The 21,353-nt window shown below is 49.4% G+C and overlaps 1 protein-coding gene across 1 annotated transcript; it reads left to right on the top strand.

Annotated features, from left to right (window-relative positions):
- Window positions 1-8,423: 8,423 nt before the first annotated feature.
- Window positions 8,424-13,802, top strand: MFRP (membrane frizzled-related protein). Its single transcript, XM_006895620.1, has 13 exons — window positions 8,424-8,477; window positions 8,564-8,666; window positions 8,779-8,892; window positions 8,999-9,160; window positions 9,292-9,505; window positions 10,055-10,185; window positions 10,311-10,436; window positions 10,645-10,709; window positions 11,472-11,632; window positions 12,127-12,260; window positions 12,366-12,494; window positions 13,375-13,502; window positions 13,578-13,802. Exons 1-13 carry the CDS (start codon window positions 8,424-8,426, stop codon window positions 13,800-13,802), a joined length of 1,746 nt encoding a protein of 581 aa, XP_006895682.1.
- The last annotated feature ends 7,551 nt before the right edge of the window (window positions 13,803-21,353 follow it).

Here is a 21,353-nt window from a genome sequence, read left to right on the forward strand (position 1 = left end):
GGGGTGGGTTTGATTCCAGGAAAGGCTCCTACCATATTTTACTACATCAACCAAGCTAAATTCCCAGTTCTAGAAAAAGTCAACTACCCACTTTTTAACAAAAAACTAGTAGTGTACATTTTCAACTCTACTAATCTGGATTCTCCAGTTGTTGCTGTTCTGCTGCATTTGTTTACATGTCAACTTAATTCTTTTGGCCCAAACATTTAGAGGGTGTCACTATCTCCACTCTAACGTAACATGCATCTCCTTATAATAAGGGCATTCCATAAGACCGCAACACTTCTCATATCTAAGAGAATTAACATACCTAATATTTAAATCAACTGTCTGCTACCTGTCATTTTGTATAGTTTTTAAAATTGTGAATATGTATAATTAAAACTTTGGCATTTTAGCATTTCTCGACATGCACAATTCAGTGACATTACTTTCATCTGATCGTTCAACCATTACCATCCATTCCTGAATTTTCCATCAGTCACCAAAGCCCCCACACTATGATTGCCACCTTGCCTCCTATTGTTATGCATTTGCCCATTCTAGACGTGAAGGTAGGCTCATGCACTGATTGCCCTTTTGCAACTGATTTAACTCAGTATGTTCTCAAGGTATGTCATGTAGAATATACCAGAACACTCCATTGTGTGGATGTGTGTACAATTTATCTGTTAAGATATATAGTTTCCACATCTTGACTGCTTGTGCAGCAAATGAGCGTTGGTGTGCAAGTCTCTATTTCTAAAAGTGGTTTGGGGTCTCTACCTACGAGTGGAATTACTGGGTCATAGGATAGTTATGTTTAACTCTGAGGACCCTCACAAATGTTTTCCACATTGACCATACAAACCTACTTTTTAACCTCTGAGGTGAGGAAGCTTAAGGGTCTTTGTTAAAACACTTAGGCACTTAATCAGGCCTCTGATGAGCTAAAACAGGTCAACAAATTTTGAATACAACGGAACTTTGTAAAGACCTCGGTTTCCACACTACCTAGTAACAGCTACGTCTCTGTTAAATTTCTGTTCTCTAAGATACTTTTTTGAGGACTCAATGCCAATTTACTCCCTTAAGGAGTCTGCCTCTTTGGGGTACTCAGGGACATGATCTTCCTGGGGTTTAATCCTTGTGACTCCAGTTTCTCTGGAGAAATTGCCCTGATCTTAGATCTCAGAGAGCAGAAGTCTCCACCAGTTGGATGCCCCCTCACCTCCACTGTGGACCCTGAAAGGTTAAGGCCAATCTGTCCTATAAGTGTAAAGGCAAATGCAGCTGCCCCTGGACTGCTGTGCAGCCCACCTTGAGGGGAGCAATACAAGCATGCACATTTTTATGAGCATTTAAGAGTGAAGGAGGTTGAAAAAGAGCAACTCAAACCCTCAAGTCTCTCCTTGGGGACCTCAGAAGCTTCGCTGCCCTACCCTGATGGTGGCCCAGTCCAGGATAAGATTTCAATGCAGAGGATCTCCCCCAGTCTACCAGTGAACAAATCCCCTGCACGATGGAACCGACAAGTTGACATCAGTGCAGCCAGCCCAGCTGCAAATGTATGCTGTTCTACCTCAAACGAAACATTTGGTTAGTTGTTTTCACTGAAGGTACAGACCATCCCATACAATTTGGGCAACAGATAGCATATAGGTAAGTAACCTCCATGGCCAGACTCAAAGCCTCTCTCACCCCCAGCTCTCCCTTGACTATTCACCTGCCGTGCTTTCATCCCTGTGGCAACCAGTCCTAGTCCTCAGATCCTAAACAGGTCTGTCCCTGTGTTGTTGTGGCTATCAAGCTGTGCCTCCTAGCAACTTGGATTTCATCCCTGATTTGCTGCTGTTCCTGTCCCAAAAGGCCTTCCCTAGAGGAGACGCCCCCCCCCCAATCCCTACAACTGTTCTTCAGTGACCTTGAACAAGAGCCTCCTCCCTCCTCTCTGGGTGCCAGTACCTGTCTCTCTATCCAGGGCTGCTGTAGCAAAAACACCACAAGTGGATGGCTTTGCTTTTCTATTTAGGATGTTATAAGTCTGGACTCAAGGTGCTACCTCTACGGGAAGTATTTTTCTGTCTGTTGGCTCTGGAGGAAGGAAGGGCCTTATCTCTTTAAATTCTGCTTCTTGGCTCCTTAGAGATCTCCATGTGTCATGGATTTTATCCCATCTCTCTTGCCAGTTTTTTATCTCTTTTATATCTCAAAAGAGTTTGGCCCAAAGCACACCCTTCATTAATTCTGCTTTGTTAACAAAGACAACCCATTCCCAAATGGGTTTGTAATCACAGACAGAGGTTGGGACTTGCTACGCATATTTTCAGGGTCCATAATTAAATCCAAAAGAGTGCCTCATCTGTGAATTAAGGACATTTTGCTCATGAAACTCAAAGGTGTTATAATTCTCAATTACATTGTAATTCTGAGTCACTTTTCCTCAAAATACATACACCACGCTTCATGGGAGGGAATTTAGATATTTCTGGCTCTCTTGTTCCATTTTATAGACCTTTTTTTTTTAAGGTAACCAGTGCTTAAGAGGATTGACTACAACAATGGGCTTGAGTATATCAGAGATTGTGAGACTAGGACAGGGCAAGGTTCAGATCTATTGTTCAGAAGGTCACTATGAGTCGAAGCTGACTGGACAGCACCTAACAATAGTGCTGAGAGTCAGAATCGTCTTGATAATAAAGGGTTGAATTTTCATTGCTTCTTAAATAAAGGTTTTAAGTTGGAACCATATAGGTCACCTTACCCACACTCATTTTGTCAGTAGGGACGTTGAGGCCTGGAGAAGGCCTGCAAAGGACCATGTAGCTTGTCAACAGGAGAGCCAGGGTGGAACCCAGAAATCTCACATCCCCATCTGGTTCTCTTTCCACTTGAGTGCTCTTTCAGTGGAATGATTGATGGATTTCTTGCAAGACTCCGATGGTCAAGAACGGAGTTGAGCTGCAAAGTTCAAAGTTAAGGGCACCCTTGGGCTTACACACACATACAAAACCAAAGCCAGCACTATCCACTTTCCCTGGTCCTGACCTGGGCTGGCCCCTTGGGGACGCCATCCTGCTCCCATCATAGTACGGGCAGAAACAAGCCCCTGGGCAACGTGCGTGGCAGCAGAAAGAGACTAGCACTTGTCTCTCAACACAGCTCTGATAAACCCACAACCAAAGCCATTGTAATGAGTCAATCCCCACGTGCTATCAAGTAGAACTACTCCACTAGGTTTTGTTGGCAATAATTTTATAAAAGCAAGTTGTCAGGCCTTTCTTCCACAGAGCTGCTGAATGTGTTTAAATAGCCAAACAAGTTAACAGCCAACTGCAGAAGAGCCAAGCAAATGACTTCTCTCTGAGCCTCACTTCCTTGCCTGCACTGTGGGGAGTGCAACATCGACTCAGCGTCACGAGTGCCAATTAAGTAGAGTCTGGCACATATCAGATACTCAAGAAATGTCCATGCCTCCCCACACCCAGCCCACTTCCAGAACTGATCTTCTGCAGATACTGAATTCCTCTAGCCCCTCCAGAAGGCTCTGCCCAACAATGTATCTGAGAATGACTTAAGACTGATACCACATTTGTGAGGTAGACTAAAGGGATGTTCCAAAATCCAAGGACAAGCTTTTCTGACTCACGGATATTGGAGTGATCTGCCTCTTAGAGATGGTGGTGAGTTGCTGGAACTGAAGCTGCAGACTGTGGGAAAATCAAGGAGCCAGGAGATAAGGATCGGGGGGGGGGGGGAGCAGAGAAGAGTGCTTTAGAAGAATTCATCCAAAAGATAGTCTCCTCATGCCTTTAACGGTGGGCCTGGAAGGAAGGAAAGGAAGGACACTGGAAATAAGAGAAGACTGGCAGAAAGTGGTGGTGTACACAGCATGCTCCGGGAAAATGAAGAAGCTGGAATAGACGGTTTGAGATAGATAACCAGCAGGAGGGAAAGCAGGAACGGAATCCTAGAATATCACAGCTGGCCTCAAGCTGCCCTCTACCCGTCCTTAATCAGAAACTCATGCCTACGTGGCAGAAGGACTGCGAGGAGTGGGCCACTGTGGATGGAGTGAGCCCAACCAGGGTGGACAAGGACTTAAGAAAGAAAAGCCAGAGGAGCCTCCAGGTGGGTAGAGCACACCTGGGCAAGAGCTGAGTGAGCAGGAACTCCCCTCTGCTGGTGATCCACAATCTGCAGGATCGGTGGAAATGCTCTGCAGCAGCAAGGACACAGGAAGGGAGGGCTGGGGTGACCGTGTCCAGTGCCGAGCCACACCTACGGGAGAGATGCTGGGTCTCTGGCCTCATTATCCAGTAGTCCTCATGTCAGCCCGCCAAACCAGCAGTTCTTAAAGGACCCTGGACACTCATTGTGATTGAGATCTGCCCCAAAGAACATTTGTTTATCCAGTTATGCCTATTAGTATTCACATTAAAAATTAAAGAGGGGAAAATGTAAATGTTCATTTATTTTACAATAGCAATAATAAATCCTTTTGATGTTAACATCAATAATATTTGTTTTAAAAATTCTTACATAATCCAGAATAACAACAAAAGATAATAGATAAGGTAGCACTGTTTCCCATTTTTTTTAATTTCTTTACTGCTGTTATGTGAATTCTCTAGAAAAACAGAACCAATAAGTCCTGTGTGCACACAGAAGAGAGATTCATCCCAAGCAAATGGCTCAGGAGCTCGTAGAGGCTGGCAAGTCCCCAGTCTGTGGATCAGGTCTCAGGAGAAGGTCCCTATATCTTCCGCATAGGCCACAATCTGGCGAAACACCCTTTCAATTGCTCACAGAAGATTATGGAGGTGATTGTATTATGTGAGCTCTCAAGAAACCCCTACATTACATCAGTTCATCAAGTTAATGACATCAAACTACCAAATCAGAGAACCACAGGCAGCCAAGCTGGCACTCAACCTTAACCATCACCCACTGGTTTAATTGCAGACAGCTGCATCTCCATCTCCTGCATTCAATCTGCTTCAATATCATGCATCAAGGACTGTCTGAAAAAACACCGAATGCTCATAAACAAAAGCGAGAAAGGCAAATTAATGTATTAGTTATGAAAATGGAATTTTTCTAGGTTTTTTAACATTATTTTATTTTAGTTTGCATCCAAAATTTATATACATTGTGTTTCATTCAAATACATTGTGTTTCACACAATCATTCACAATATGTTTCATACATCTGCAGAGGTAATAGTAAGCATAGATCAATGGTGATCGGATTTCTAAAACACAATGTATGTAAATGATCATATGAAGATAATTTTGACCTCATCAACCAACCAATCAGTTCCTGCCAAATTGATTGTGATCCTAAACCTGAGAAATTATCTTTGCCCTAGTGCTCTACCCCGGAAGGTTTGTTACTTTTATCCAGGTAGATGTGTCCTAGGTAAATTGTAAACAACTTGGTTTTGATACACTTTATCTGATCAGTTTGCCTGGGATTGTTAATCACTTTGCAGGGGTTGGCCAATATATTATTCAAATTAGGTGAGTTGTAACCTACTATGCAAATTAAGTGTCTGACCTACCAAGAAAAGATTTGTCTTTTCAGTCCTGGTGGAAGTGCCAGTGCCTTGAAATTGATAAGGAGTTTTACATTTAAGCCACCAGCCCTACAATATGCCGTTTGGAGACCAAAATAAACAAGGAGAAAAGCAACGGGGTGGAGGGGGAAGTAAAATGAGCAATCTAAAGAGGAGCACCTGTTAAAAGAACTGTGAAATGGTTAAGTGCTGGAAAATGAAAGGACAACACTGGCCCTGGAGGGGCTCAGCAGCAGGGCTGGAGGTGGCAGACTACAGGGCTAAGGAGAGTCTGTCCCAGAGGAATCTGTCCTTGGCTGAGAGAAGGTCTGCACAGCAGAAAGAAGGTCCTTAATTCCATGATCAAGAGGTGGCCTGCCATCCAAGAGAAGCTAAGAGAGCTGTCCCACAGTGAAGGGACAGCTTTGCATCCTGATCCTGATCCCATTTGTAGCCTGTTGATCCAATCTCAAGTTATACCCTGCTATTTCCTTAACAACCCACTTAAATGGAAGTACTATCTCTAAGATCTGTGTGGCCTTTGCAACAAATTATTAAATGAAAAGTAGAGAGTGCCCAGAAAGGATGACTAAAAAATTGGTAAAAGTGGAGATAAATGTCTGACTTCCACCTTGTGGAGAGCAGCTATGCTACTCTGATGAGCCGTATATTTGAAGTTATTCATACAATGCTTTAGCATCATCATCTGTAAAATGGGTATTGGCTCCACAGTCAACACTCTTGGCACCAGTAGCCAGGAAATTAAAAGACATATTGCCATGGGAAAGTCTGCTGTTAGGGACCTCTCCAAAGTACTGAAGAGCAATGGTGTCTCTCTGGAGACTAAGGTGCGTCTGATACAGGCCATGGTCTTTGCAGTCACTTGTTATGCATCAGAGAGTTGGACAATGACCAGGGAGGATAGAAGGAGAATTTATGCCTTTGAGCTGTAGTGCTGGAGAAGAGTACTGAGGGAACCATGGACTGCTAGGAAAACAAATAGATTTGTCCTGGAAAGGATTAAACTGGGCGGCTCCTTGGAGGCAAGGATTCTGAGGCTCTTTATAACATACTTTGGACATGTTGTAAGGAGGGACAGGTCCTTGGAGAGGGACATCATGCTTAGTAGGGTGGAGGGACAGCGCAGGAGGGGAAGGCCTTCTATGAGGTGGATTGATTCAGTGACTAGGGTAATTGGGATGGGTGTATGGGAGACAGTGCAACTGATACAGGACAGAGTAGAGTTTAGGGCTGTTGTACATAGGGTCACTATGAGTCACAAGCGACTCGACGGCACATAACAACAACAACCCCACAGTCATTACAGAAGAGAATCTGCATATGAGGCCTCAAGCCCAGAGCCTAATACATAACAGATTTCCTACAAGTGACAGCCAGAAGCCCTGTGCTTACCACACCACTTACCCTGCCCACTCGTGAACCTGAGCATAGCTAACACGAAACAGATTAACATTCTCTTTCCTTCCTGCCTTCAGAAAGCTGGGCAAAGCTGGGTTTTCCAAGAGAACTTTGCTAACAGACCAAGAAAAGATTTGAAATTAGCTTTGCAGAGTTCAGGTTCTTCCTACAACAGTAAACCTCATCAACAACCAGACTCCTACCCAACAGAAAGGCCCTGCCGGGGGACCCTGTCTCAGTCGGAGACCTTCTCCCTATTTGTCCTCTCTCCAGTGGGCTTATAGTGTGCCATTGGGTCAATTCTCTCATAGTCACTACAGGTGACAGAGGGCTTCTCAGTAGGGTTTTCAAGGCAGTAATTGACCTGGTGGTAAAGAGCCACATTACAATCCCAAAAGCATGCAGTTCAAATCCAACAGCTACTCTGTGGGAAGAAGGATGGGCAAGCTCCTCCCATGCTATTAATTGTCTCTGAAAACTTGTTGGAGAGTCAGTCCCAACTCAACAGCAAATAACAAAAATCTTTACCAAAGCAAATAATCAACTCTCTTCTCCCATGGAGGAACTGGTGGGTTTGAACTGCCAACTTTTCAGTTAGCAGCCAAGTAAGTACTTAAACATTGTGCCAAGGTTCAGAAAGAAACAGGGCCTGCCTCTGTCAAGATCTGCAGTAATGAATGTCAGCATAGACACAAGCAGCCCATTCTCCCACCCTGCTGCCTTTAGTAGGGATTCTCCTTGTCCCGGGTACACACAGTGCCCTATCAGTGACCCTCCAAAGACAGTGCTCCACTCCCTCTGAGAGGTGTGGTGGGAGCTGGCCTTGTCCAAGGACTCTTGGGCCTCAGAAGTTCCAGTCCACATATGCTCAGCTTCTCTGCAAAGCAGCCTTGTGGTTCTCTCCACTCCTAGCACCCACCATCCCTCAGGTGCAGAAGGAAAAAGGCAGTGGTGAGCTCTGCAGGTGGGCCTCTGGGTGGCACAAATGGTTAAGCATGCTGGTTTGCACTCACCCAGAAGTGCCTCAGGTGCCTGGTGCTCTGATCCAAAAGGTCACAGTGTTGAAAACACTGAGGAGCACACGATTAATCCGAAATGTATGGGATCACCATGAGTGAGAAGCAAGTGGCAGCAACTGCTCTGGGTCTCCTCTGCTCCCAGCAACTGACTGTGCCTTTAAGAACTGCCACCCTGTGCCAGGGGCTTGACCTCAGCATCCTCAGCTGAGTTGGATTAAGAGACTCTAGTGCCTTTGCAAATTCCTTCTGGTTGCTGTGTCTTTCCCCCCACAACACCCCAGGAGCCTGGAGCCTGAACTGCGAGGGCAGCCACAGAGCTCATCTAGCCTGGAAGCCTTTCCCTCAAGGGTAGAAGCTGGGCCTTGGACAAGAGCTTGGGGTCAGGAAGGGAGCCCTAGGGGTCTTGGGCTGTCAAAGGATCTCTAGAGAGTTCTGTAGAGCCTTTGACCATGAAGGACTACTCAGAGGTCATCCTGTGTGTGGACGCGACAGAGCTGAGTAAGGTAAGGGGCACCCAGGGCTGCTTTCCCAAGGGCCCAGGTACCTGCCTGCTGCTGAGCGCACCATGGACAGTACCCTTCCCTTCCAGACAGAGTTCTGCAATCCTGCTTTCGAACCTGAATCAGGGCCACCATGTCCTCCACTAGCCTTCCAGAAAGATGCCAGCTGCAGCCTCCAAATCCCCTGGCATGGTAACCACCATGAGGTGACCTGGGCAGTAGGGTGGAGAGGCCCAGAGCTAAGGACAGGGTAAGGGCTGTCCACAGAAGGGGTTCTCACGGCCCCTACCCTGCCCGCATACAGGTCGGCGTCCCCAGAGGCTGCAGCCCGACTGCCGCTTCTCCTGGTTCTGCATCCTCCTGCTGGCCGGCCTGCTGCTACTGCTGCTCGGGCTGCTGGTGGCCATCATCCTGGCCCGTAAGTGCTCAGAGCTTGCTGCAAGGGTGAGGGGGAGGTTGCAAAACCCCTCTGTCCCAACCCCTGTCAGATGCCTCTCCACTCCTCTCCATCCTTCTGCCTTCAGAACTGCAGAAAACGCCGCCATCCAAGGCCATTCATAGTCCTCTGCCCACACAAGGCCTCAAGACCACCACTAGGACTCCCCTCACCACCACGACCACCTCTCATGCAACTGGGACCCCTCACCGGAAGCAGGAGGCAGACATGAGCCCTACCTCCCAATCCAGTGAGTACTGTAGGCAAACTATCCTGAGACGGCCCAAGATGGCAGGAGGGAAATGGGGTACCCGGGAAAAGACCCTTTAAAGAAAAGGAGCTCTTTCTGTGACTTCTGAACTCTAACTTCCATTCTTACAGCCTGCGGGGGATTCCTCCCTAGCCCCATGGGCTTCTTCAGCAGTCCTAACTACCCAGACCCTTACCCACCCAACATGCACTGCGTGTGGCACATCCAGGTAGAAGCAGGCCACACGGTACAGCTCAAGATCGACACTCTAAACATGGAGAGTGTGGCTTCCTGTTTTTTCGATCGCTTGGAGATCTCCCCTGAGTCCGAAGGGCCCCTCCTCAGGTGGGTCTCTGCTCCCAGGGCCTCCACCCTCAGCCTCTCTGAAGAGCCAGCATCCTGACGACAGGACCAGGGCAGGCTAGAGAGGAAACCAAAAGCCCCAGGCTCAGCTCTTCCACCACATTCCTGTGTGACCTTGGGAAGGTCATGTCCTCTCCCTGACCTCAGTTTCCTAGTGGCTTAGAGGTAAGGAGTTAGGCACTCACTCAAAGGCAAGCAGTTTGAATCTGCCAAATGCTCCTCAGGAGAAAGATATGCAATCTCCTCCTGAGTGATGTACTGCCTCTGAAAACCCACCGAAGGGTTATGGGTCCATTCTGACTCAATGATACATAACAATAATCTGTAAAATGGCCTTCTACCTGTCTTTCCCATGACTGAAATATAGCATGCACAGCTGTGCAGGGGTCAGAGGTCAATGCTGTCTAGAAAGTCAGTGAGGCCCTTTGATCACATGGTCCCCAGTTCAGGGCTTGAGGAGACAGCACCCAGTGTGCTGACAGGCTCCCCACGGCAGCCCACCCCCATCACACGAAGCCTGGCTTCCTGCAGGGTCTGTGGGAAGGTGCCTCCCCCGACATTCAACACCAATGCCAGCCGCCTGCGTATAGCCTTCGTCTCCGACAGCAGCGTGGAAGGACACGGTTTCCATGCCTGGTACCAGGCTGTGGCCCTGGGACAGTGTGAGTGCTCTCCCACTGCACTGTCACCTCGGTGGCACTATCTTCCCCAGCCCCGTTGGCCCCCACCCCCGGCAGTGGCAAAGGAGTGGAGAATTGGGGTTTCTGAATCCAAATGTCTACCCCAGGGAGCTGTGCCCCTGATGAGTTCACCTGCGACCAGCTCCTCTGCCTACTCCCCAGCTCAGTGTGCGATGGCTTTACCAACTGTGCCGACGGCAGCGACGAAGCCAACTGCAGCATCAGGCTCCCAGGTACGGGCCCTGTCACTAGCAGGCAGGCCGGCACTGCCCTCAGCGCCACATCTCCGCCCCCCAACCTGCATTCCCTGCCTGGTCATCCTCCTGTCCCAGAACCTGTTTCCCCAGGGGCACAGCCAACATTGTCACTCCACAGCCACAGCCAGCCCCAGAGGAGTGGAGGCACAGGCCCTGCAAACACGTGCCCCTCCTCCTCCCACAGGGTGTGGGGGGAATTTGACTGGGCTCTGGGGCACCTTCTCGACTCCCAGTCACCTGCAGCTGTACCTTCCTCCACAGGTAAGTGCAGCGCTCCACGGGGTGGGCTGAGGGCATATATGGCACCTGTCAGACGCCACAGGACAGGACAGGGTTCAGATCTGTTGTTCATAGGGTCGCTGTGAGTCGTACTCAACTCAATGGCACCTCACCACAACAGTGTGACCGGGGAACAGCATGGCAGACACTGCCTTGATCACGTGGATGGGAAGGAAAGATCACGGGTTCTGGTGGCTCAGTGATAAAACTCCCTCCCATGCAAAAGAGCTGGGTCCCGCCTCCAGGCAAAGCCCCTCGGGCACACCTGTCCCCACAGGCTCCAGTGTCACTACAATGCTAAACAGCTTTCAGCAGAGCTGTCACACTAACGTGCACTAGAGAGAAAAACCTGGATGTCTCATTGTGAAAATCAGCCAATGGCAGTAATGATCTGATCTGAAACCAATCCCGGGGCTGGCCTGGGACCCAGCAGCCTTTCATTCCACTGTGCGCAGGGCTGCCACGAGCCGGTGTGCCCACTGTGCTGAAGGCAGTGCCAAGGCGCCCTGCAATGCCAAGTCCCGAGGTGCACAGATGTCTGTGTGGAGCAGCCCTACCCCTGAGACTAGACAAGTTAAAAAAAAAGTCCTTCTGACCTTAAGAGGCACGGATGATGAGCTGGGTGGGCAGCATCCACCCACTCGCTGCCTGGTCTGCCGAGGGAGAGGGCCTCCTCTAGACCTCAGCCCAGGTGCACACCCAAGATTGTGCCCACAAATTCTTCCACCTGTGCCCCACCCCCAGCTTTGCACGTGGCATGTCTCTGTGCCTACTGGACACGGCATACAACTGCAGTTCCACAACTTCAGCCTAGAGGCGCAGGACGAGTGCAAGCTTGACTACGTGGAAGTGTACGAGGCCAGAAACTCCAGGACCCTCAGCCTCCTGGGCAGGTACAGACGGAGACAGGGAGAGGAGCCCACATGTCACAGGCTTGAGAGTGTGGCCCCAAGGCTCTGCATGCACGGACCCCAGCATCTTCATTTTCTTCTGTTGCTCCAAACCTGAAATGTGTCCACTGTTGCTCTCAAAAGGGCTTTCACTCTCCCACCTCAAAACTCTGGCTCTTGCAATTCCTCCATCCTCAGTCCTCCCCTAACCCAGTTCTTCCCACCCTGCAGGGTCCACTTTCACCTCCCTATGAACCCTCACTGACCGTTCCCATCTTCAAGTGGCCAAGTTCAAGTTGTTTAACACTTTGCTGACTATGTGTGTCTTCCTAACCAGACCCTAAGTTTCATGAATCAGCAACTGTTTCTCCACACAGCTGGCACCCCCAGAGCACTCAGCCCAGAACCTCACAGGAGGCATGGGCCTACAGTAGGCTCGAGTGTACCCTCATTGCCCAGGAGGCCCTGTACCCAGGACCATTCTCTGCTTTGCACAGGTTCTGTGGAGCAGAGACGCCCCCTCGTCTCATTTCCTCTCACCATGCACTGGCTGTGCTCTTCAGGACAGATCATGGTGGCATCAACAGCGGCAGCTTCTCAGCCACCTTCCAGGCTCTTAATACCACAGAGAGTAGGTGGCCCTGGGCAAGAGGGAGTGGACAGCACCAGGGGATTGGGAAGGACTCTGATGGGGGGGGGGGGCTGGGGGCTTACCTTCACACTCCCTGTACTGCAGACCACTGTGGGCCCAGAGAGTTCTCTTGCCAGGATGGAAGGTGTAAGGATCTACAGTGGCTGTGTGACATGTGGAGAGACTGTGCAGAGGGCAGCGACAACTGCAGTCACCCCTGGTTCCCACGCCTAGGTGAGAAATCTGCCCTGCGTACCCTGGGCAGGGCCTGGCTGGGCTGAGAATCCTGGTCTGCCTGTCTTATAGAAACTTGCTGGCACATATCATCCCATCCATCCACCCAGATTTCAGGGAAGTGGGTGGCTGGTTGGGCTCGCTACCCTGCTCCTGGGCCACACGACAGAATCCTAGAGGGACTCTCACCTGAGGCCTATGTGATAGTGGCAGTGGTCTTGGTGTCACTAAGGAATCTAGAAGTAGATGTTTAGGGATTAAAAATGCCACCCTGCTCAGTCACACCTCAATACTGCTGCTCCTACAATCCTCCATCCTCAATCCTCCCCTAACCCAGTTTTTCCCACCCCACAGGGCCCACTTCCACCTCCCCGTGAACCCTCACTGACCATTCCCATCTTCAAGTGGCCAAGTTCAAGTTGTTTAACACTTTGCTGACTATGTGTGCCTTCCTAACCAGACCTTGAGTTTCATAAATCAGCAACTGTGTCTCTCCACACAGCTGGCACCCCCAGAGCACTCAGCCCAGCACCTCACAGGAGGCATGGGCCTACAGTAGGCTCGAGTGCACCCTCGTTGCCCAGTTGTTGTTTTTTCTCATCTCAAAAGATGAAGGCAAGAGCTTACAGAAGGAATAGGGATGTTTCTTTCAGATGCTGGAGCAATCCCGGCAAATGATGATGCTCCAATACTAAGACCAAGGAGGTACCCTCACGATGCTCTGAGGTGAAGGACAGTAGGACTTTCCCTGTTGTCTCCTTTGATTCTCACAATTTCCTCCTGACCCCTACAGAAATGGCTCAGAAGGGTGAGGTGAGTTGCATTGCCTCACTCAGGTCAGAAAATGTGTATCCTCTAGTGACCCAATCCTCCCCCACAGAGCTGGCCTGCGAGCCTGTCCAGGTGGAAATGTGCATCGGCCTGAGCTACAACACCACGGCCTTCCCTAACATCTGGGTGGGCATGGCCACTCAGGAGGAGGTAGTGGAGGTCCTCAGAGGCTACAAGGTACTCTAGACAGAGGAGGGACCTGGGAGGGACAAGGAGCCCATGGAATAGGAACTGAGTGGTCTCCTTCCACAGAGCCTGACAAGCCTGCCCTGCTACCAGAACTTCCGGAGGCTCCTCTGTGGGCTCCTTGTGCCTCACTGCACCCCGCTGGGCAGTGTCCTTCTTCCCTGCCGCTCTGTCTGCCAGGAAGCAGAGCACCAATGCCAGTCTGGCCTGGCACTACTGGGCACCCCCTGGCCCTTCAACTGCAACAGACTGCCTGAAGCAGCTGGCCAGGAGGCATGTGTCCAGCCCTGACCCTGCAGTCAGGCCCTGCCCTCTGTCTGCCCTTCTTTGGATACGAAGGCAGGCCATCTGGACCAAAAATGGGGAACAACACAGGGCTCTCCCCACAAAGGAAAAGAGCCTTCAATTCCTCATATCCCACGTCCAGTCTCAGGCCCCTCCTTTGTTCCTCTTACTCTAGCTGCCCCTGGCAGCTGGCCTGGCTCCATTCTGCAAATAGTTAGCTCCATCCAGTCTCTGACCTATGATTTCTACCATTTGCCTTCTACCACCTCCCCACACTCCATCAATCCTTTTCTCTCCTGTATTCAACAAAAATGCACCCGGTGCCTTCTCTGTGGCAGACCTTGTCCTAGGCTGTGAGGATCCAGCTGTTTGCCTATAGCCCTTCCACTCTTAGTTCATTGCTATCTTTCTCCTCACTGGACCTCCTTGGTCCCTATTTCTGCAGGAAGATGAAAGATGAGGCCTGAAGGGGAAAAAGAATCTCTGAACACCAGTTGCGTTAGAGGAAGAGACTTTTATTGCCAGCGAACCTATGGCAGACTAATGTCTTAAAAACGAAGCAGCCTTTGTCTGTACTTTTTATAAGATTACATAGGACTGAATGGGGGGCAATCACCATGTCACCTTTCCATTGGTGGTCCCTGGTTGAACAGATTTTACAAAGGCAGGAAATGTTAGTTTGTGTAACCTGAGCCTCAAGATCTTATGGGCACAGGCACCCCTCCCTCATTCCCCCTTTGAGACTCCCTAACAATAGTTATGAGGAGTCTCACAATTTGCTTGCTTCTGCAAAAGCTGATAGTGCCTCACATAAAACATATGTGATACTCTTTTTTGGCTGAAAATTGTGTCGACGGTGGAAGGTGTAGCTCTGGCTGCTACCGGGAGAAGACGTGAAATAATTAAGCAAAACCTAAACATGAGTACAACTCCTATTGTCTTGAATCCCCCAAGGGTGAAAAATCATCCTATCCTCCCCACAGATTTTGGGGGCTCCACTCATTGCAGATTTGTACAGGGACAAGAACAATGTCCTGGATTTGTCTAGCAATTTCACTGATTACCTTCCCTGTATCATCTATTTCTAGGCCATAATTAGTTCGGTTGAATTTTCCACACACTTCAACTTTTCATGCCAATGTGTAATCTAAGGCAAACCTGTTTTGATAAATTGCATTTATTTTAGTCTCTGCCTGTCTCATCTGGGATGATCTCAATTGCTTGGAGCTGAATTAGGCAGCTCAGCATGTAAATGGTGGTTCAATATCCCCATAACACATTGTTCGCCCATGTGGCTGGCCCAGAATACGGAATTATTCTTTCTGGAGGCCACTCATTGTCTTTCCAATTCCTAATTTGTGTGGCTTGCTTACTGCTAGAATTGGAAGAATATACAGGTTTTCGCCTTGCTTGAGTGGCGATAGAAGGAGTTTTTTCCAGGAGAAACCAGCCCACTGGTCAAGTATCTGGGACTAGCCCTATTCCCACAGATCCAGTAAAGACCTAGATGGGCCTCTATATTATTCCAACTGTCATTTAAGGGGAGGCAAGTGTGAAGAGGATTCTTTTCAGATCAGGCATTTCCTCACCATTCACTGGTTTTTGACGTTTCATTATTTTTTTGTCCTAAAAAGTTAGATTGACCCAATGGGATGGTAAAGTTTGCTCCCCATCACTTCATACAGTGTCAACCAATAATACTGGTCTGCAGAATCCTGATACAGTGGGAGCTTGGGCTGGGGGAGACAGGGGGTGGGGCTTTTGCTCCTTATCCTCAAACATCTGGATCTATTTCTTGGGCTACCCAGGGCCACTGCTCCCCTATTTGAGTACATCCACACACAAAGCAAGGGGTTACATTTAGGGTCCTGGTGATACTTCCTGTCAGCCCTATGAAAAGGTTCTCAGTGGACCATGGAACTTCAGAAAACAATTGGAAAGCCTTATTTTGGGTGACACTAGATCTATGCCTTAATGATAATGGCAATGTCAGGGTCCATCCCTTTTCCATCAATCCCCAGAAATGCTTGCATCCCTTCCTGTCACTGTGGGGTTTGAGGCTGAGTGATGGTCAATTCTAAGGGATTGTACTAATAATGGGTTTGGCATTCAGACTTGGCTATCCATTTTTAAATGTTATTATTTGATTGTTTTTGCCAGGTGGCCCATCTGATACAGTTCCAATAGGCACAAGAGGCATCAATATTGGATTCCCACCCCTAGTTGTCAACAAAGTTCTCAGTCCTGCCCATATTGGCTTCCCCTCCCCCAAGGTCCCAACTCACATCAGTTCTCCAGTTCAGCCATAGGTGTTGCTGCTATAGATGTCGCTGGAGCAAGAAGGATGTCCTAAATTCTCTTCCTTCTCAATGGCACCAGAAGATGGGTCAGCCTCTTGCTACTGGCTTGCTCAATTCAATGGTGAGACTAGCCAATTCCCTTATGGAATGGTAGATAGCTAAGCCCCTTGTGGATAGGCTAACATTCCACATTCTCACATTCCCCACCCAGCTACATAGCAAAGTCAAATAATGACTAGAAAAAGTCATACTGAAAGACAAACTCCACACAGCCTCCACGAACTTCACAAAAGGTCTTTTTTCTTTAGCATGTGGCTTCTCTCCCAGTTGAGTGAGCTACATGTTAAGCGCTCCCGAGGTATAACTAACGGCTCAACAAGCATCAAGTTTTAATGTTGTCTGATTGGGGTTTCCTTTTATCTTGGTTTGAGCAATAAGGGGGAGGGAGGGAGTGCTGAAAGTTGTTGCTTTCCAAGCTCTAATTTAAAAAACAGTGAGGGTAGCAGGCTCAGTTGGGTCATAACAAATATGTGTTCCCTCTGGAGTGGTGCTTAAGAACTGGGCAGAGTTAAAAACATTTTCCTACATGGGTGCAATCACAACAGAAGTATCTATAAAACAGCATAGTTCTGGTGGTGGTGCAGCCAGCCTAAGTGGCCTGGATACACATACCACAGTCACCATCTTCTTTTTCTGCAGCAACTAGCTGGGCCATCAGGCTTCCACCTTGCGTGGACTAGCTAGCTGGAAGTCTGTAGCTGGCATGCTGGCTGTCTCCGCATCTCTTGCAGGGGTTGGCAGAATCTGTCTCAGCTATTCACTGAGGTGTGGCTCTCTTCAATCATTACCACTGGTGCAGTCAAAATGATGAAGGGACCATTCCACCTGAGTTAGGAGTGAAACTCCCTCAGGAGTCAGACTCCAGTCTTTAACCTAAACTTGGTCTCCTTGAAAAAAGGGTAAATAAGTACAAAAAGCCTAACTGAGGATCTATCAACTACCTATGTAGAAATTCCCTAGCTACCTTTCCTAGAACCTTCAATGGCATGTGCAGTTCTGTTTCTCCCAACTCTCTGCGAGTTCATGATAAATGGCAGAGAATAGGTGGGAGCCTAGTATACATAATTTCATAAGGGGAATAAGTTCCAGATCCTTTAAAGGGGGTGCACCTGACCTTGAACAAAACTAGTGACAGGACTTGGACCCAATTGAGCTTTGCCTTCTGACATAAATAGCTGATTCCTGTTTTTAAGAGTCCATTTAATGCACTCTACCCCATCTGAGCGGACTATAGGCCACATGCAGTTTCCAGGTTACACTTAAGACTTTGGCCATCATTTGCACTACTTCTACTATGAAGTCAGTCTGTTGTCCAACCCAATCTGAAGTGGTAGTCCAAACCTCAGGATAATTTCTCTGAGTAATCCTTCCTCCTGGTATATTCTTTACCCTTCTGCATTTTCTGCTTTTTTCTTGTGTCATCCATGTCTTTTCCTGCAGAGTAAACAGGGGTCAGGTAGGGAGCCAAGAAATTAAGGGGCTGTGACAGCTGCCTGATGGGGACTGCTCCTGTTCTTTTGGCTCCAACACCTGCTTTTATGTTTTCCTGTGTTTTTGAGGTATACATTATCTAATGCTCCTGGCAATGGATGACTACTACCCTTTTGGGCTTCCATACAGCCTCCAGAAGCTGTAGATTTCCTCTGGATATTTTAAATCTTTTCCACTTAGCGCTAAAAGTTGTCTTTCTTTATATATGGTACCATGAACATGCAGCATAAGAAATGCAAATTTGGAGTCTTGTGTAAATGTTCATGCATTTTCCTGTGCTGAATTCTAAGGAACAGGTTAGCACTACCAGGGTTGGGGTAAGCGTAAGTCCAAGTGACCCTCATTGAAACATGAGATGGTGTCCCACAGCTTTCCTAATAAGTTTCACCCCAGTAGCAGGACCAGGCAGTAGGGAACATACAGGATCTGGTGCAACAAGATGCTTCTGATAGAGCATTTTCTGGGCAGAGTCAGAGCCTCAGTTTATGTTCATTTGCAGGGAGGAGATGGGGACCATGGGGCAAGTGACAAAATGTTTGGTTCCAGTGTCAACAAGGAAATCTATCTTTTGTCCCTCTACTCAGACCATGGGGTCAGTGAGGGCCCTGATGCCCAGTCGGCTTCAGTCCTCAAAGAAAAAGTCCCATGCCAGGCTGATCACTGAGGCATATTTTTCGGGCCCTAATTTTTGTAGAGCTGTTGAGTCTGGCCACTTGAGGGGACACTCGTTTTTCCAGTGGCCCATTTCCCAACAGTTGGCACACTGGTTGCGCTGTAAGGAAGGTCGAGTTGATCTTGCCCTTCCCCCAGGTCGGTTGGGTGCAGGACTTCCACCCTGTCCCAAGGCTTGAGATATGGCAGCTATAATAAGGTCGACTTGCTCTTTCTTTTTTCTATATGCTTCCCTTTTCCCCTCTATTTCTCTATTTAAAAACACTTTGTTGGCTACCTCCAGAAGCGTGGAAACATTCAGGTCAGGAAAATCGTCTAGTTTCTGGAGTTTGTGTCTGATGTCACCTGTGCTCTGGTTTACAAAGGTAAGGTTCACCATCATTTGATTTTCCTGGCTCTCTGGATCGAAAGGAGTGTACATTCGGAACGCCTCACACAATCTTTCATAGAACTCTCCAGGGGTCTCATCTGCCTTCTGCAGAACCTGGGCGACCTTCCTCATGTTAGTAGCCTTTCGACCCCCTTTTCTGAGCCCTTGGAGAATGGCGTCTCTGTATACTCTTAGCTGTCTCATTTCATCCCTGTTATCTGGATCCCACTGTGGATCCTCCTTGGGCAAGGAGTTCTGGGCATAGGCTGTGGGGTCCACAGTAGTTAGGGGTGCATTTTCCTCCAGCCATGTGGTCGCAGCCTCAAACACTCGGCTTCTCTCTGTCTCACTGAATAATATGAGAAGAAGCAAGCGGCACTCGGCCCACGTGGGATTGTGGGTCTGAAATATGGACTCCATTAAGTCAGTGAGTGCTTGGGGCTTCTCCGTGTAGGAGGGAATACGGAGCTTCCAATTGATAAGGTCAACTGAGGTTATAGGTTGAAACACTATCATGCGGTGGCCCTTAGAGACTGGGCCCTCTAGGTCACCTGTTCCTACACCTCTGACCTCCCTCTGCATCATCTGAGGAGGGTTGGGGGTGTCCGGACTGGGTACCGCAGGCTCCCGAGGTGCAGGCTCCCGAGGTGCAGGCGGAGGGGTGCTGCTCGTGACCCTGGGCTGGGTGGTGGAGTCGGGGGTTGGTGGCCGCTCCCTAGGAACCGGTGCCCTTACTTGGGTGTAAGGTGAGATCTCTGGATCTTCCTGCTCAAATGGGAGAGTTGCTGGGGTCACAGGCAGTTGAGACTTGTCGGGCAGAGCAGAGCGTTTCCCTGATGTATTTCCTGCTTTCAATACTTGGCCCCTGAGCCAGGGAGGCGGGTGTTGGACTAACCGAAGCCAAGTATCTATGTAGGGGAACTGAAACGGGTGCCTTGCGTCTCCACCAAGAGCAAACCACACTTTCTGCACCACAGCCTCATCTAGACTGCCCTCTGGAGGCCATCCTACTCCAAAGGTGGGCCACACCAGTTCACACAAACGTCTCAGCTGCTTTGGGGACATAGTTATTCCATAACTCCCTGTGAACCCCTTTTTAAAATTCTTCAGCATAGTCCCTAGTGGGGTCGGTTTCCCCTGCTTATTTCCCATAATCCTCTCTCAGACAAAACGACGGGAGGGGGCAACAGGAAGTGGGGGAAGGGCAAAGGCAAAAGGGAGGTCGCCCAAGCGCTTCGTTTGTCACCAGCTGGTTTCCTCGTGGGGATCTTTCAGGCCCCTCTTTGCGCTGACGGGCCAGTGATCCTCTCTTATTCAGCAGTGCTCCGGGACTCCACACTCGCCGGGCGCCTGGGGGAGGGATCCTCTTAGTCTCCAGTCACTCTCACACCCTACTTCCCGCCCTAGGCAGCCTCGGCTTCCCACTTTCCAGGAGATTAGTCTCCCCTTCTGCCCCTTTTACTCCCCGGGAAGTCCTACCCTGATTCAGACGCCTTCACATGCCGCTTCTTCCCAGTGTTGGGGTCTTTCTCACGTCCACCCGAGGAGCCCACACAGGAGGGCGAACAGACTTATCGTCCCTGGGTCTCCGGAGGGTTGGTGGCAAACAGCAGGCGATCTGAATCTTGTTTTCTTACTGCAAGTGGTCTAGTTTCAGGCCAATGCACCAGAAAAGTTGCAGGAAGATGCCCAAATGGGGGGAAAACCCGCCACAAGACCAGTTGTGTTAGGGGAAAAGATCCTTGGAGGTAATGACTATTGTCTTAAGAACGGAACTCCCATCAGCCTTTACCTTTTAAAGGATTTACTCAGAATTGAATGGAGGGCACTCACGGAGTCACCTGCCCATTGGCGGTTTCTGGTTGAGCGGATCTTACAAAAACAGGAAATGTAAATTTCTTTGTGTAACTTGAGCTGCGAGTTCCAAAGGCGGGAATCCAGAAACCCTCCGATGCTTCTCAACTTTATCTGGACTCTAGGCCTCCAGGTCTCGTGGACTCCAGCATGCCTCCCTCGCCTTCTCTGCAGTCTCTCCCTGGTCTCTTGGGAGCAGTAGGGTGCCCTGAGTCTCACAGTCCTGCTTCTCTGTGCCGGGCTCAAATGACTCTCTCCCGCCCTTCTCATCCAAACTTTGGCCGGCCGCCGGGCGACACCACGAGTTATTTCCCTGCTATTTCCCCGGCCTGGAGTTTTTGGCCCTTGCACAATTGGTTTCCTCTTGGAGTCTGGGAGGAGCGGAGCGGAGCCGGCTGGGTACGAACCGGGACCAACGGGGCAGCGTGGGCTGGGGGTGCTTGCTGGGGAGAAGGTTAGGGGACAACTAGACGGTCCGGAGGGCGAGTGCCCCGAAGAAAGCTTGGACTGTGCAGCCCCGGAACCAGGAGGGGGTGAGTCTGTGAAGGAGGGAGAAAAAGAATGGGGAAAGGAGAGGACTGTGGGAAAGGCTGGGCACTCGCCGGGGTGATGGGGGAGGGGAGGCTGCGCATGCTGGGTTCCCGGGTCTGGGCTCACCCTCCCCGCGCCTCCTCTCCCCCTGCGGTCGCTCAATCTCAGGGGGAAGGGGGGGAGGGCGACGCAGCTGGTCCCGGGATTCTAGGTCCCGACTGCAGTCCTGCTTCGCCCACAGACTGCGAGAGAACCCCGGCGTCCGGGCTCCCCGTGGCG

This window comes from Elephantulus edwardii, unplaced genomic scaffold, assembly GCF_000299155.1.
Source record: "Elephantulus edwardii isolate Elephantulus edwardi_28Jun2011 unplaced genomic scaffold, EleEdw1.0 scaffold00171, whole genome shotgun sequence".
Taxonomy (NCBI): domain Eukaryota; kingdom Metazoa; phylum Chordata; class Mammalia; order Macroscelidea; family Macroscelididae; genus Elephantulus; species Elephantulus edwardii.

What these genes read in the sequence shown, in the direction of transcription:
- MFRP (XM_006895620.1), top strand. Translation starts at nt 8,424, where the DNA reads ATGAAGGACTACTCAGAGGTCATCCTGTGTGTGGACGCGACAGAGCTG. An exon ending in CCTCCAAATCCCCTGGCATG is followed by an intron (nt 8,667 to 8,778) that starts GTAACCACCATG and finishes GCCCGCATACAG; the next exon opens with GTCGGCGTCCCCAGAGGCTG. An exon ending in GGCTCTTAATACCACAGAGA is followed by an intron (nt 12,261 to 12,365) that starts GTAGGTGGCCCT and finishes CCTGTACTGCAG; the next exon opens with ACCACTGTGGGCCCAGAGAG.